Raw genomic sequence first — 18,313 nt, forward strand, 5'->3', positions numbered from 1 at the left:
ATATTAACTAGATGGCCAGAATGCATAGCCCCACTAAGATTAACAGCTGGAGGACGAAATAGCCAGACATGCACTTCACTAGCGAAATCATGATCTGTCTAACCTTTTTGTTTCAACTGTTTAAATACTCTTGTTCACCTGCTTAGTTTGCATCCTGGCAAGAAAATGTGAGGGAAAATAAGTGAATTCAGAAAACGTTCAAAAATTAAAATAATCATTAGTACAATTAAACAGAACATGCATGGTGCATGAAAAGCTATTGAAGAAGGAGGTTTCTTCCTGAAATAGAAGGAACACATTTTTAACTTATTTATGTCATTATACCTGTATTTTATTCGTATTTAGCACTGTTATACTTTTACGAGGGCCATCCAGGAAGTAGATTACGTTTCCGTCTGTGTCCGCTAGGGGCGGGGCTAGCGCGGCCATCTTGGGGTCAGAGCGTTGCGCAGCTCAGTCTGCATCTAGCCGTGCTAGTGAGAGGTTCGTGCTGTGCTCCGTTCAGATACTGTGACGGTTTGAAATGTCTGCGTTAATTGAAAATCCCGCGAGCTGCGAGGTGCGCTCAGTAATAAGGTTTCTGACTGCAAAAAACTGTAAACCGATAGAAATCTATCGGCAGCTTCGTGAAGTGTATGGGGACAACATTATCACTGAAGGTGGAGTGCGTCAGTGGGTCATAAGATTTCAAAATGGCCGAACCAATGTTCACGACGAAGATCGAAGTGGGAGACCCAGCATAGTGACCGCCGAACTTCTCGAAAAAGTCGATGCTAAAGTCCGTGAAAATCGAAATTTCACAATAACGGAACTTTCTTTGAGTTTTCCACAAATTTCGCGAAGTTTGTTGCACGAAATCATCAGCGAAAAGCTTGGTTACCACAAGTTTTGTGCAAGATGGAAGGCAAGAAGAGGTAACGAATTGGTTGAAGGCGCAGGCGGCCGAATTTTTCGACGAAGGAATTTCCAAGCTCGTACATCGCTACGATAAATGCCTTAATTTGTATGGTGACTATGTAGAAAAGTAGTATTTGAGTGTGGCTTTCATCTGTATATAATAAAATTTGTTTCCTATACTTTGTTTATTTTTTTATTCCAAAACGTAATCTACTTTCTGGATAGCCCTCGTAATTTAAATGATTTCAATTTCTGTATAATTGAACTAGTCTCAGTTGTGCACCTGCAAATACCTTTTTCTGGGTAATACAAACAAATTGGAAAATTGCTGATGGCACAGGATCTAAAGCAGACTATAAAAGATCTATAATGAAAAGCAATCTTGGTAGATTTAAGTAATATTCCTTTTATTTTAAATGATGCAGCCACAAATAACTTGACACATTATCTCTTTTCCATAACATAACATTTACATTTTTAATATTGTTGCTGTAAGAACAGTGTGGCAGCATTTTGTTAGAAAGAGAAGCAAAGTGTTATGTGTTCAAGATAAAATTTTAATTTAGAGTTGATTTCAATTTTGAAATCATATGACTGATTTAACTAATAAATAAATCTCTAAATTATTATTGGCTGTTTGAGTTTCAGTTTGAAAAGTCATATACATCACCAGTGTTATATACACATCATATGCTGGAGGCTATTAATTTTGAAATGAGGCAGTTTAGAGAGGTTTGCTATTAACAGTTGCTGTCTGTTAATAGCTATAACAGAAAAGTGAAATATTGAAATGAAAAGCTAAAGGTCTAATGCAAATTTAAGTTAGAATTTTAATTAATTAAAATATATAAGTAAAATATATATATTTCTTGGTCAAATATACATATATGTGTGTTTTTGTGTTCTTTTGATTTTGAAATTGAATTTCAGTTCATATCGAAAACAGAATAGCGTAATTACAAGGTAACCAAAAGAACGTTCTTGCTGTTTTTGACAATGTGAAAGAAAAAGTCAAAAAACAAATAATAATCGCTAGTAATCCTCAGAGTAATCACCACCGGGATCCAGTGCCTTTTGCCAACAAGTGGCTAGCTGTGCGATACCATCATGGTAAAACTCAGGAGTCTTGGATGCAAAGAAGTATCGTCAGGGCCTTTTTGAGGTCTAGCCGGTTGTTGAAGGATATCCCACAAAGGTGATTCTCCAGGGAATGGAAAAGGTGGTAATTTGTTGGCATGAAATCTGGAGAGTATGGTGGATGGGGTAGTGTCTCCCAGCCCAGTCGCTGGATGGTATTCCTGGCCTCCCGAGCTACATGCTGCCTCGCATTGTCATGGAGGAGGAGTACACCCTTATGATTGACCAATGCTGGCTTTTTATGCATCAGTACCTGATGCACATGTTCCAACTGCTGTGAGTACAGGCCTGCCGGGATGGTTTGGCCCACTGGCAGGAGCTCCAAGTCCACCATTTGGTGACTAGTCCACCAGATACAGAGCATGATCTTGCATGGGTGGATAGAAGGTCTCGCAGTGTGAGGCACAGTGTCCTGTGGTGACAACCAATGTCTGGAATGCCTGGGTGTATCATACTGGACCCACTTTTCATTGCTGGTAAGTACTCGATCAAATATAGATGCATTGCGGTACAGAGTAAGCAATGACAAACAGGCAGTGACATGCTGTTACTTGTTTGCATCAGAAAGTGAGTGGGGTACCCACTTGCTCAGTTTGCATACCTTTCCTGTGCAGTGCAAATAGAGTCTGATTGTTTCATTAGATACCTGGAAGTGTGCAGCAAGCTCACCACATGTTTGGCTACTGTCTCCTTTTGGCTGCTTTCAGGTTCTGATCATCCAGTGCTTGTGGCCTGCTGCTGCATGGTGCATCACTAAGAAACATATCTCCTGATTTGGACTACTGGAACCATTGCCTAGCCATTCATTCATTAACGATATCATCATCCCCAAAGGCCTGGCAAATTCCGTGACTTGATTCTTCTGCTGACAGGCCCACTTTAAAATCTCTGAATGAGCGCTTTTGATGCATCTATTTCAATCAGTCGCTGTGTGAGTTACGTTTGAAGTACTGATGTATCGGGCCTTTATAATTTTGGTCAATGCCCAGACTCCCATCCTAACCACTTCATTGCCAGGTTTGGCGACTATTTTTATGTTGGAGTTCACTCTTCCAATGTCATATCAGAAACGGCAAGAACTTTTTTGGTTACTTTGTACTTAGAGACAACAGGTAATGGAACTGAATTAAAAAAAGAAAAATTGCAAAATTGAGCCTACATCATAAAAAAATCATGTGAATAAAATAGAAAATTCCTTTCTATTGACTGCAATAAGCTCATTTGTAATTTTGAATGGATGAATTCTAAATAGCAGAAATAATTGTTTGAATGCTGTTGAACCTCACTCTCTGCTACATTGCCTAGTTCACGAGAAATTGCAGACACATTTGTTTCTATTATTAAGATTTGATATATTGATAAAAGTAAGGTTTTGCAAGTAGTATATTTTCAACAATGTTGATATATTTCTTCTGTGGGGAAGAAAATCAGCTGGAAGAAATTGATTTTTTACCTATTTCGTAATATTATTAAACGTATATTTAATTCATATATAGTGCTACTATATTACAAATAAATTTAAATATTTCCATTATATGAATGGATAAAGAATAGAAGTAAAACAAAACATTGTATAAATTGGGGCATGTTTAAAACAATCACTTATTCCTAGAAACTAATATTTTAATGTACAAATTGTGGAAGTATTTATAAAATCATAAACTTTAATGATAATTTTCTTGTTGTGCCAGACTGATTAAAAAGGGGGGAATCAATAAAGTACCACATCAATAAGTAAAGAGCTCATCCTTATATTTTACTGGAATTTTTGAGAAAGTTAATTAATTTGCATTTTATCACAAAAAAAAAATTAGTTTCAAATAAGTCAACAAACTTATCCCTTTTAATAGCCTCATGGATTCATCACTCTTCATCTTTTTTTTTTTTTTTTTTTTTTTTCTCTTCCTCCCCAATTTTATCCATCAACCTGGAAGAAACTCCACTCAGTGTTTTTATTAATGCTATGAGAAATTAAGACATCTGCTGGTAAAATATTATGTTCACAGTGATATTTTTCGTAGAAATGTAATATTTCCTTAAAATATTAATTATGAAAATTTTCTTTATGTTACAGGTAACCAAATTCAAGTTAAAAAAGAAATGATCAGATACCTTTTTAGCAGGTATACTCCTGAAAGAAGCTGTAATCTTCAAGAGCATTTGCTATTTCATAAGAAATATTCTCCTTTCATGTGTGACGGGCTGGCTGCATGGGCGTTTTCGTGGTTTTCCCCATGTGTAACGTGTATACGAGCCAGTTTCCCTTAGAAAGTCCTCCACGAAAGGCATCCCTCCCCTCAGGCAGATAGCCCTAGCGTGCTTTGCCATAATTAAACACACACCTTTCATGTGTGATATTTGCAAAGAAAGCTTTAATTTGAAACCTTAAAAAACATGTAGGGGGTATTACTTTGATTTGATATTCCAAATGTGTAACAAAACTTCTACAGCAAAAAAAATCATATACTTGATCCTTAAAGGATCATGCAGGTAAATGATCCTGTGGTTGTAAATCATGTAATAAAAAATTTGTTCAAAAGAGTGTTCTTCTTAATTCCTATTTAAAACTTCATTCTAGTGAGTAGTGTTACCCTTTTGAAGTTTGTAACAATAGTAGAAATAGGTTCTTAATGATCTCCTAATTATTGATACTGGAGAGTAGCTCTTTGTTTGTGAAGTATGTAACATATCTTTTAGGTGTAAAAAGTATAATCTAAATGTTAATTTAAATTGTCATGCCAATTAATACCATATCAATGTGATGTTTGTGAAAGCAATTGACATAAGACTGCAGAATTGTTTAGTGGTATTTATTAGTAATGTTGATTTTTCTTCAGAAGCATGATGTCTAATATCATATTATATAAATTATGAAATGTCATCTTAATTTTGCAAATCGAAAATATAATTAGAAATGTATTTGGGCATAATTCTTGAGATTTTTTTTTTTAAACTGTGTTTCAAACATTTCTTGCTAAAAAATTATAAAGTATGTTAAATTTTTGTTAAAGTAATGATATTTTCATAAAATATTACATTTTGAAATTTTTTTTTCTTATATTATAGATAACCAAACTCAAGTTAGAACGGGGGTCTTCAGCTGTCCCTTCTGCTCATATGTGCCTGAAAGAAACTATGATCTTCAGGTACATTTGTTATTTCATAAGAAGGAACCTCCTTTATTTTGTGAAATTTGCAAAAAAGCTTTTATTTTGAAAAGTGATCTTGCAACACATTTAAGTCATCACTTTGAAGAACGACCTTATGTTTGTGAAATTTGTCACAAGAATTTTAAACGAAAACGGCATTTAACTGAGCACAATAGGATTCATACTGGAGAACGGCCTTTCATTTGTGGAGTGTGTAACAAAACTTTTAGTAGACAACATCATCTTGACAGACATTTAAAGATGCATACTGTTGCAGTATCAATTTAAAATATAAAAGTGAACTACTGAGCCTATCATGGACATAAGCATTGGTAATGTTGATTTTTCTTCAAAAGTATAATGTTTGATAACATATTATATTGATTAAAAAATGTTGGCTTTTATTTTACCAATTAAAGAGTTTTTTTCCTCTGATGTAGCTTTAAATAATGCTTGAGATTCTTGTCTGTTATCTATAAATCCTTGTACATGTAATTATAGATATATATTTACTATCTACCATCTCTGGTTTTTGTAAATTTTTATGCTCTTGTTTGAGGGATATTCGTATGCAGAAGGAAAGTTTACTTCGCATCAAGTATATTATCATTCAAGAGCCCTTGAGACGAGGATTATTTTGATATCAAGTTCCATAACGTGTGAGACTTCATTAATGATTAATTAACTAAAAGTATTTTCAGCTTTAATTAACATCGAGTGAAGCTTTTAACTAACGTTCTTATAGATCTAAGTCTTTTTCTTGTTTCTAGTATGTTATTCTAAATTATTATATCTTACATTTATAATGGTTCTAAAAATAAAATGTTTCTTTCTCTCAAAACTTTTACTACTTAAAACTCAAACCTCTTTAAGTAATTAATATTTTTAATTAAATTTTTAGTATTATTTTGATCTTCAAAAAATTTTTTTCCCATTGTTGTAACTCTTTAAAACAGCATTAACTGTACTAGAAAGGTTTACATTTTAAATTATTAGCCACTTATTGCAGTTGAAAATTTAAAATTTTAATAGCCTAATAATATAAATTTTTCTCTTTCTTTTCAAATAAATTTTATCTCTGTGCTCATAAAACTTTGAAAGTTATATTGATTTTACTTATTCTTGTAATTTTTCAATATTTAAATTTCATAGAATTTACTGTTAACAATGCACATGCTTTATTATGAAACTGCACTTGCCTTAATACTCAGTATATAAATAAATATTCATTTCATCCATACATACCTGTAAAGCATTATTAATATCTCGCCTAACTATATTATGAAGTTACTATTTTTAGATTTAAGTTTTTCCTTCTAATTTCGCAACTTGCATAAGATAGTTTTACCTATTATTTTCACAATACGTTAAACAGTTTGCTACTTTACCTGTAATTTACTTTCTCAGTCATATAATCGTTATTTTAATATAATACACTACATTAGTCTTTATAAATAAGAAAAGATCTGACAAGGATCTGTTACTGCTCATAATTTTCACAGCTTTGCATTAATTACTTTGTCATACATTTTTTTGCCATTTATTATCTACCCAACACTCAAAATGAGTCAGATAGACACTCTTTCAGAAAATAATTCTGACATTGACCTAAATTTGGAGTCTATTATCCAGGAATTACAAGACCTTATCTTCAATATGATAGAACGTGCTAGTCAAATCGAAAATTACTACAATCAAGGTATAAAACTTTTAAAAGCAAAGAAAGGAAAGAAAACCATCATTCTATTAAACCTACAAGAAATCTTAAAAAATATCTTCGAGAACCTAAAAAATGCCGTATTAATCAATTTGGAAAAAAAGTATGAAGTCGATAAAAAATCTGCACAAGTTTCTCCTACCAGATTTTCTCCAAACAAATTTAATAATTCTATGTCAAAAGAGGACAAATTCTTTCAAATATCACCTGAACGCAAAATTCAAGTCTCACAAAGTGAAGAACAATTCCGCCCAGATTGAAAAGAGGATAAATTCATTAACTGTCTCCTGATTGCAAAATTCAAGATTCACAAACTGAAGAACAATCTCATCCAGAATTTCCTGTTAGTAATGATTCAGTTCACTTTACTATATACAAGCAATCTCTTCCTTCTCATAATATAGCACAAGATAACTGTCACAAAGATGAAGATATCGTCTCCAATAAAAAGCTACCGAGTTTGCTAATGTTTCCTAAAGGCAACAATACAACCTCAAATCTCCTTGAAGATCTCGATCAGAATCTACCATTAAATAACCTAAACATAAATCTTACTAAAATAACTGTACTTAGACGTGGTGGCATTGCCATCTCCTGTTACAATAATAATGATGTATATCTGCTAAAAGAAAAGGTATTAAACAGCTCCGTCAAAGAAATACTACAGTCAAAAATCGTTAATTCGGACACCCATAATCCGGAATGATCTATAATCCGGACCTCAAAGCTAAAAACTTTCCGCGCATGCGCCGCGTTGACACATGCGCATAGGGGTTTACGCGTGCACGTAAGACCTTTACGACTGCACATATGCGTGTGCGCAAGCGCAGAATACGTTTTCGCGTGCACGTTTTATGTATAATGGACGGTATAAGCTAAAAGTATCTAATTATCTATTTCAGTTAATGTTGAAGATTGTGTTGTTCCTTAATCTTCGAGTTGTATCCTGCTTATTATTTTTTGCAGACTGTAAGAGCAATTTTATAAAAGTAAACTTGAACTTTCTATTATGTCAAATAGAATTTCCGATGCTGGAGCTCCCAAAGGATCTACAAAACTATAGTATGTTTCGATGTCCATCAAACAAAAAGTGGAATGGCTGCAAAAAATGGATAAAGACATGAAGAAGGTGACAGAGAGGTTAGTGAAAACGAAAAAATTTCGATTGACAAGTTAGTCGGTATTCTCGGCACAGCAATTACAGGACTTGAACAGCGGAACTTTGTAACTGAACAAGAAATTATGTCTGTTTATAGAATTAAAAAGAATATTATCACATAAAACAAAGCAACTCAAACAACTTACATTGAAAGAAATGTTTAATAAAGTAAACAAATAAATATTAAGCTTTTTTTTTTGTCAATTTTGATACCCTTTAGATCATAATTGTTCTTTATTTCATAAATTACGGTTTCATATTTTTAATTTTAGAATTTCTGCATGCCATCTTACGAGATTTAAACTGATGATCTATAATCCGGAATCGCCGAAGTCCCGACAAGTCCGGATTAACGACTTTTGACTGTACTAAAAATCTCAATACCTAGACTACTGTGGTGTAATCTTCATCATGTTCCTTCAAAATATACAGAGCAAGATATTATCAATTTACTTACATCGACTACCAAACTGCCAAGTCATTCCTCACTCTAGTCCACAAACTTTCAGAACATACAGATTTCACCTCGAAATGGATTGCTGAATGCTCATCTTCTGCCTTCAGTAGCCTACAAAAACTAAGAACAATAGCAATAGGATGGAAATTCATTTGAATAACTGCACACTTTGGAATCAAACGCTGTTTTGATTGTCAGGAATTTACACATAATTATAATTTCTGCAATAACAGGATACAATGTGTGTTCTGTGGAGCACGACATCAACATCAGTGCCAAAAACTACCCTTCTTGCATTAATTGCCAAGTCAACAACATTCACAATCACACAAATTTCGATACACATCACAAAAAGGTTAAAATTATGCAAGATGATGCAAAATGTCCTTCATACCAACTTAAGGTTGATTACATCAAATCAAGAACAGCCTATTAAAGGAATTATCTTCAAATAATAATATCTTCATTCTCCAAACCACCTTCAAAACTCAAATGTCTATCCATTTCCAGGACTACACTTATAATTTTACAAAGACTATGAAATTTTAAAATTTATATTTAAGGACTTTATTTCAAAGACTATGAATTTACAGACTTCTTATCAATGATCTTTCCGTTTATCTTATCACTTCCATTAGACAATACCACTTGTATAGAACATTTTTATTTATTTATTATAATATTAGCAAGTAATGCAATATAAAACCAGTAATATATTATTTAAATAACATATTACTGGTTTTATATTGCATTACTTGCTAATATTGTATTACTTGTTAATTGATTCTACTATAGTTTATCTGTCATATTCACATGTCTTAATAGTTCATCAGTATATGTGACTTGTTGCTAAGTGTATGTTTTATAATATTATATTACCGATCTTGTTACTCACTGGATATTGTGTAATATTAATATTATTTATATTTTTACTTGATTTAGCAAGAATGTTATCATAATGCTGTAACATAGTTTTGAAAATTTTCTGTTATTATGTTACTTTGGATTATAATTAATCACCATAGCTAAGTTTCTCTATATTCTCTGAATATATCTTTTTACTTCCTTCTCCTAATACTTACCCTTAAAGCCTGTCTACATGAAGCAATTTTCTCGGCCGACTTTCTCGTAAAGCAACAATTTTAAGGATCTGCGCATGTGCCAAAAATCGGTCATGTTCTTTGCCGCGATTTCAGAACTGGTGTTCACTGCTGACTAGCGTACAATAAAATCGGAGTCTCTAGCCAACAAGATTGCTTTGAGTGATCACGTGCTTTTCTCCTCATTTGGAATAATAAACATGGCTGCATTTCGTTGGAGCGAAGTTCAAATTTTTCAACTAATAGGTTTCTATAATGAAAATGTTGTATTCTGGGACACGAGTAATGTAAATTTTAAAAATAAAAAATTAAGGGTTTCTCTTATTTTGGTAAACTTTGTCTTCCCCATTACTTTATCAAGTTCAAATTTTTCAACTAATAGGTTTCTATAATGAAAATGTTGTATTCTGGGACACGAGTAATGTAAATTTTAAAAATAAAAAATTAAGGGTTTCTCTTATTTTGGTAAACTTTGTCTTCCCCATTACTTTATATATTCAAATATTTTCTATTCAGGGTGAAAATTATTTTACCCCCCCCCCCAAGAAAAGTTTCAGAAACTATTAATGATGCCGTGTAATGGGTACTAGATGAAAATATTCAGAAACTACTTGAAACTGTGGTCGCACTTTTTGAAAAAATTCAGAAAGCAGAATCTCCAGTCAAAAAATTATGGTCCATTTTAAAGCAGGGCAGAGACTCATTGACTTTGCCAAAAATGGGACTTAATCAGGTGACGAAGCACATAGCTTTTCCGACACCTCCTATGCAAGCGATCATAGCCCAGTGGTAAAGACCATAGCAGGTTTTCTCCTTACATCGAGATCGTTGGTTCGATCCCCCACCTTAATTTTGGACTTTCTGCACCTGCAAGGACTTTTCAATTTCATTTCTCCATTGCTAAATTCGAACTGCATGACTTAAAAGTCACGTTTTATTTTGTCGCCTAAGCACCACACCCGCAGGCGAAAACCTGCGGGTTTGGTGCTTATTGAATTTTAACGCCTTTCTTTTTATTCTTCAAGTGGCCGTTGGCCCATGTTTTAGATCTACTGGTTAAAACTTTAATAGTTGCGTACCAACTCAAAAGAAAGTCACAAGTCACAAATTCAGTTTTGTGTTAATTGAGTTTTGCGAAAACAATTTACAGCCCAATTTAATACAATATTGCTAAATTTTATTAGCTGATTAACTGATAGAGTCATATGATCATAGTTTTCAAACTGTATTAGTTATTTAATTATGCTGATATTATTTTTTTGCACTTTTATGATATTATTGCACTTTTATGATATTTCTTATTTGAAATTTTTGCACTGAAGTTACACTGTTGTTTTGTAATGTAGTAATTTTTATTCTTTATTACTACTTTTTACTCATACTGGTTTGATATTCATGACATTATTGTTTATTTATTCATTAATAAAGGTTTTGATTCAAAGCACAGTAGTTACTTATTTTTTCTGAAACATGGTTATTTTATTATTTCAAGATTTAAGTGCACAAATAGGAGTGCCAGAAAATAAAATTTAAAAATAAATAAATAAAATATTTAAAAAAAGAGTAATCTATGTGCTCAGTACACAAAGAAAAAGCATATTTTTATAAAAATTTTGCTGCAAACTAAATTTAGCAAAAAATCAAAATAACGCGGCATCATCCGTAAATAATACTTTCTGAATTGTACCGTGTCTTCAATATGCAATTCCCGGAGCAGGGTATTATGAAAGCACTATAAATTTCTCGTCATTTGACTCAATTTTTGGTCCAAACGCATTCCCCCCCCCCTTCTGTAGCAGTAGCTAAGTTCAAAATTGTAGCTGTATCTATAGTAGCAATTTAAAGTAAAATAGTCATCCATTATTTTGACTATTTGACAACACCATAAGCTTTGTTTACAAATCGTAGACAGTGTGACTCTGTAGAGGGTGGGAATGCTTCCTTTCACAGTGATTGGCTGAGTAAATTCCTGTACTAACGAGAAAATCGTTCCGTGTGAACAAGCAAGCTATCTCAGATATTGTGGGCCGAGGAAATCGCTGCGTGTAGACAGGCCTTTACTCTTCTCATTTTCTAAACATTCTCAACAAATGTAATATTTTTCTCTATACTATGTTTTTCTATACCCTTTTTCTTCTGTTAGTAATATTAACTATATAACACTTTAAAAATCTATAACATTATCTCTCTATTCTTCTATTAATAATATTAACTATATTACACTTCTTTCTCAAAAACAATAGTATCTCTCTCCTATCTTATATTAATATATCAATATCATTTTTATTATTCTCTATTGAAGATATTTAATTTCGTTGAAGTAATATTTTGCCTATTTCCTGATATCAAAACAATTAATCTTTCAGATTGTGATATGTTAATTTAATTATGTATATAATTTCCTATTAATTGTCAATATTATAATGCTTTAGTTATTCATATGTAGTTAAGGCATATGAATATTAATGTTCATATGACTTAACTGCATATATTAGTATTTTATATTTTATATGTAGTTAAGTCATAAATTTATATTGTCGTATTAATTTACATTCTAAACTAATTAAGTCTAAATTCTTCAAAAAATGTATAATGCTTATTTTTATTATGCAATTCTGATATTCTTTAAAATTATGTTTAAATTTGCAAATATACATTCTCAACAAATGTAATATTTTTCTCTATACTATGTAACGTGCATTATTGTAAACCTGTCATTATTGTACTCAATACAAGATCTGTATGATATGTTTATTTTATGTATATCTGTCTACATTTTGTAACTTTATGAAACTTGATATCTAATAAATGTTGCTGATTGTGAATGGTAGATAGTATCCATCAATAGAGCACAAAAGCTGAAAGTTGGAATGATGGTTTAGCTGCTCTATTGATGGTCTCCTGTCCTGTATGTAATTATAATAATTTGATACTTCATGTATGTGTCTTTGTTATAGAATGTTTTTCATGCATATGTCATTATATTGGCAAATTATGTATGATTTAATGTTTTGTTAATCCAGAGGACAATACATGTGTCACTTACTGAATTTGTAATCTTATAAAGTATACTGAATTTTTTTAGAACAGATTTTATTTGCTTGCAAAATTGGTGTTTCATGTGTTGCAAAAATTTGTTATGTATTACTTGACAGGGAAATAATTATTATCCTTTGAATTCAGCTGTTGTCAGAATGCCATGAAAAGTATTGTTCATTATCAGATTTGCTTTAGTGCAGATGATGATTCTGCATGTTTTTTTTTTTTTCTTTACAAAGCTGTTACTGAGTTATGACATGCATTAAAGAAATTGTCTGTTGTTTTGATGCATATTAGTTTATGGAATTTGCATATATCTATGGCTGTTATATACCAAATTTGAATATTTTCTATAGCAAGTGATTTATAATTTTTTGGTATTATAAGAATCAGTATTAATGCAAATAAAGCTACCCGTGCCTTTTTTTAAATATGATATGTGCTGAATTTTGAATGGAGTGATTTCCAACATCCCAAATTTTAAATAAAAAAGAAAATTAACTGAATCACTATATTTAAATATTTTTGTCAGAATTTTTTCTCATGGCGGTTATCAAAATGATGGGATATCCAGTTAAAGATGCTACCTGCAGTTCAGTGCAGCCCTTGCCCCCCTTTTTTATATATATATTATGCAAACTTGTATTAAATTGGTGATTTTACTTTAGCATGCAGCTTTGTTATTGCTAATAATTTCAGTTATGTAATTTTTATTATTGGCGATTATTCCACTATGAATTTGGATACAAAAGATGATGTGGATTAATACATTTATAATTTTCTGTCAAATATATTATGATTATTTCATTTTCAGCATATATTTATATACAAGCTTTGTCTAATGTTAAATACTCTCTTAAAAATTAATAGTGTTATTTTCTCATTTCAGTGTAGGTGTGAAGACGTCCGTACTGATTTTTCCATTTTTTATTGATTATCAACAATTCTTCTTTGCAGCAAAGATAAGTTAGCTCCAGCAGAATTTTTTGGATGCATATGCATCTGTTTTTCCATGAAATATTTTTCTGTTATATGATTATGTATTAAGGTATATTATATACGATCATATTTTTATTATTATATTATCATAATTATTATGGATGGCATTTTGGAATTATATCTTTTGTGGGCACTGCTGTTTGGAGGGAACCAAAAGAAACAACTTTTGAAAACGTGTCTTATAATCTATTTTTGTATTTCTTTTCTTGTCGAAAAATTGCAATTTGTACGAGTTGTATATCTAACAAAAATTAAAGATCTGATTAAAAATCAGTTTTGAGAATTGTGTAGTATGTTTTGATTTGACCATGATATTATTCAGCTCCGCCACATCCATGCTTTTACAAAAGAATATATATTCAATATGTATTAAATCATAAATTGTGTGTCAAGTAAAAAAAAAAGTTAAATGTTTGATTTATCATTTATTTATCATAATTATTAGTTAAAAATATTTTTCAGAGGGTGTTTACACATTTTTAGAACAATTTCAAGCCCTTTTAATTAATGTTTGAAATGCAAAAGCTAATAGCTTTTTTTCTTTGACTTTAAGTCTCCATCATGATTTCCATCTTAGAAGGTCTTTTCACAAAATATACAGGGCTTATTGATTTCAAATCCTCTCCTACTACTTTCCAAGATCTATCAATCATGGTGGATATGCATTTAGAAGGAACTCTTTTCAAGAGACCAAAGGCACAATAGTCCATAGGTGAAATGTTAGGGGACTTCGTAGGAATGCGTTGAAAAGGTATACATGCAAGATCTGTATCAGTCTTCATTTTTTCAAAGAATGCAGTGGTACTTTTCGAAGTATGACTTCTTGCTTTGACTTGATGAAGTTTTACTATTTGAAAGTCATTGGGATAAAGGAACGGAATTTTTTCTGTAAATATCGGATTTCTGTCTGTAAATATCGTGATAAAAGAACAGATATTTTCTGTAAATATAACTTAAAAGTAAAGTACATTATTTGAATTTAACATTTTGTTACCACTCTTCCTATTTTTAGTTTCCCATTGTTAGACAATCCTGCAACAATCATAAACCATTTACTGAAACTTCTTTGCATTGCAAATTTGTACATTTTTTCTATTCATTTTAGGTAATAAATAGGCCTTTTTCAAGTTCAGTCAATTAGATAAACTTGTACTTAATCAAGGGTCAGAAGGCATTTTCATTTATCTCCTGCTGAAAAGTTTCCATACAAGATTCCACAAATTGCTCTGTGTTGAGCTTCATGCTTCAGCAAAAGTTGCTGAACATTATTACTTTTTAGCTTTTTAAAGTTATACATCTTGATGTATTGTTGCTACAGAAGTATTTATAGACTTTGCAATTGATTTCTGCATCAGCAGCTTTTTCTCATATAACCAGTGATTTAACTTTAGAAACAGTATACTTTTCTTGCATATTCGCTAGGAATCTTCTTCCCATGTAGAAGTAATGATTGACAGTTTTTTTCTTTTTGAATTAGTGATGTTGCTTATATTGCACTTATAAATATTAATACCATGCATTTTACAATGTTTTTTAATTATGAAATAGGAATATTTCTCTTCGGAAAGGGCAAGAAACATGTTCAATTTGCATCTTATTTACTTGTCCCAACTGCTAGCAGGACATGCATTCTCTGTGGCCTTTAAGAGTTAATTTTTTTTACTAATTAATTAATTTTAATAATTTTACTAATTTACTTAGCTAATTTAGTAAATACTGTATGCAGCATAACATTCTCTGAAGCACTCGTTTGCCATTTGTTCTTCTGAGTAGCAATTTGATTTTGAAGTTGGGCATTTATGAAACTTTTTTTTATCAGCCTCCTTTTTTTTTAAGTTGTAAAAGAATTCCTCTGCCTTTGGGAATTCTCCTATGTAGTAATTTTTTCTGGTTTCTTCCAAATGCTTTTCGTTTACAAAGACGAATAGTTACTGACTGCATCTTTTAATAGAAAAAGCAGACACAAAAAACAAAATGCTGCGCTTTCCAAAGGAGATTACACCAAATAAGGTTGATTCAGCATACCTCCTTTCTATTTGTTTGTTAAATCATTGGTTGTTTATTAAATATTTTAAAAATCTGGTGTGTATACCACATGACTTCCTTGTACAGAATATTAAATTATATGCATTTTTCCTGCATTTCATTTATACATATTTCCTCGAATTTCATTTGAGATATATTTCACATTCAGTTCTTTGTAGCAAGGCAAAATTCATAAGAACTAAAATATCTTCAATAATGATTGAAAGATATAGAAAAAGATAAAGCAGTTCAAACAATTTTTATAATTAAAATTTCAGTTTCTGGGCAAAAACAAGCGATTCGGCCAGCACGCAGATCTTTTACTGCATAAAACTAAGTTTCCTTTTGGTCCCACTCTGCAAAAAGACACTGAAGATGCACTATTAATTTACTATTCTGCTAAATTTCAAAATGAAAACAAATATAGCTGCCATGGTAAAAAAAAAAATAAATAAATAAATAAATAAATAAGCTTAGCCACACTTAAGCAACTTTTAAATTGTTGATAATTCTACAACTATAGCATGCAGATTAACTAAAGGCATAAAAACCTTAACCGTAATATAAGAATAACATAGTTCAATCATTTTTAAAGCAAAAAAATGCACAATTTTCCAATATATAAAATTAAAAAACAACTGAACTCACGGAGCCGAATAACAGAGCTATATATATATTTTTGGTGTGGGCTATTGCAACCAAAATAGGAGATGCAAAACTACATGTTGTAGCAGTCCTATATACAAAATTTCAATGTTCTGAGGCAACTCCTTTTTGAGTTATGCAAGATACATACATATGTACAGACGTCATGAAAAAATCTCTTTTGAATCCTTTTTTAAATCAGTTTTATAATTCGTTTGGGGGAAAAGTCCTTTATTCTGTCTTCACGTACAGATGTCATGGAAAAACATCATTTAATTGCATTCGATTGCGTTCAAAATGGATATTTTCGGTGAAATATGATACCCAGATGTTTTCGTGATTAGAGTACTTCCTTTACTGCATATAAGGAAGTAAGAATGTGAAATACTCAAGCATTTAAAATATTTTAAAGTCTCCTTGTACTATACGATATGCCACTGTCTGTAGATGGGACTATATACAGAGTGTAATTATTTGTTGTGCATGGTGGAGCCATCTAGGAGGAGGAACCCCCATTTCAGGTGTATTTCCCAAAATGCCTTGTTATATTCTTTGCTTATTATATGTTTGCAACTTTAGTGTATGAATCTCCTTTTTGTTTATGATGTCTTCTACTTCATGTTTCGATGCACATTGTCATTTTAATCCAAAATTACTTTCTCAAGTAAAAGAAAAGGAGTCTATAATTTTTACACTAACTGGACAGAATCATACTGTTTTATCAATTGTAAAGTGTTTGTTTATGGTACGACAATAGCGCTGCAGTGCTGAGCAAGCCTGTGTGTTCAACAGTCAGTTTTCACTAAGTTTATACAGTAAAGTCCCGCAAGCTTGATATAATGGGGACTGAGAGACTATCGAGTTTTACGGAAGAAGGGGGGTTTATCTCTTAATATTTAACTGTAAATTACTCAACACATTTGTAGCACAATTTGGACTCGGGAAAGGTACAGCATACGATTAAATTAATGTTGATATTTTTATGTCAAGTTCTAGCGCAATAGGAGGCATAAAAAGAACAAATACTCTAAGATAATTGACTAAAAAAATTACATACAAAAATGAAGAAAAATTATTAGTAGTTCTTCGTAGAAAAATATCGTGTGATGGTAAATTGTCTCTCACACTCATTCCGTCATCGTGCAGCTTCATCCCGTAAGCGACGGAGAACAAAATGTCCATACCAGATGCACCTTGCTTCTCCATATAATGGAGCATTCCTTCAGTCCTTCGCTATAGGTCATCATTTTAGATTTTCCTTTGCCTTCGTTTTCTGATTCATCTTCATTTCTATCCACATTGTCTTTCACCAGTGCAACTATTTCTGAATGTCCTTAAGTTTCGCAACTTTCAACTTGTCCCATCCATTCTTCAACATCACCATTACTAACTTCTTCGCAGCCTGGAATTTTCTTAAGTCGGCTATTTCATAATTTCTGTCTCTGCTCTACTTTCATGAAATTCGTTTCTGGAATGATCCAGGAACGAACGAGACTATCTGCTCGATTTCACTCCAAGAATGAGCTGTCTATCCAACATATCTATTTTCTTCAGTTTCTTGATCATATCACATTCTTCCTTAGCTTCTACCATAGAACGTCTATGTACACATATGTATGTAACAATACATGTTGTAGGCGCTGGAGGTATTTCAAAGTTCAAGAGCACAATTAAGGCTTAGCACAACTGAAAAGGCGAATCCATGAATGAGTGCCACCATCTAGCGAACACTAGTCTTTAATTGTAAACATGAATTATAAATACAAGCTCGTGCTTTTTTATAGGGGACTTCGGTCAGCAGTAACACTGTGAAAGTATCATTTCCTATTGAAGACACATTTTAAATTTACATTTGTGGCCTTGGCTACTAATGTTTAAAATTAATTTATGATTAGGAACAGCATGAATTATAAACAAATAGCTAAGTTTATTGCATTTTATTCTCCAGCTGTCAAAATGTGACACTACGAGCAACGTTTTGAAACCAAA

General features: G+C 31.8%; 1 protein-coding gene across 5 annotated transcripts in view; it reads left to right on the forward strand.

Moving 5' to 3' along the window:
• The window catches only part of LOC118201606 (uncharacterized), an 80,184-nt gene extending 66,247 nt beyond the window's left edge, over nucleotides 1-13,937 (forward strand). For 3 of the 5 annotated variants that reach the window (XR_015041816.1, XR_015041815.1, XM_085819373.1), the window contains 2 exons: nucleotides 5,101-5,515; nucleotides 13,545-13,937. Coding sequence is in view for 2 of the 5 variants with exons in the window: in XM_085819373.1 (XP_085675499.1) it covers nucleotides 5,101-5,471 (371 nt within the window). In the remaining 3 variants the exon portion in view is untranslated. The remainder of the gene's footprint in view (nucleotides 1-5,100; nucleotides 5,516-13,544) is intronic. The other 2 variants (XM_085819374.1, XR_015041817.1) reach the window with 2 other exon arrangements.
• Nucleotides 13,938-18,313: the final 4,376 nt, after the last annotated feature.

Source organism: Stegodyphus dumicola, chromosome 6 (assembly GCF_044657685.1).
Source record: "Stegodyphus dumicola isolate Sdum_Otavi_A_Nest chromosome 6, ASM4465768v1".
Classification (NCBI taxonomy): Eukaryota; Metazoa; Arthropoda; class Arachnida; order Araneae; family Eresidae; genus Stegodyphus; species Stegodyphus dumicola.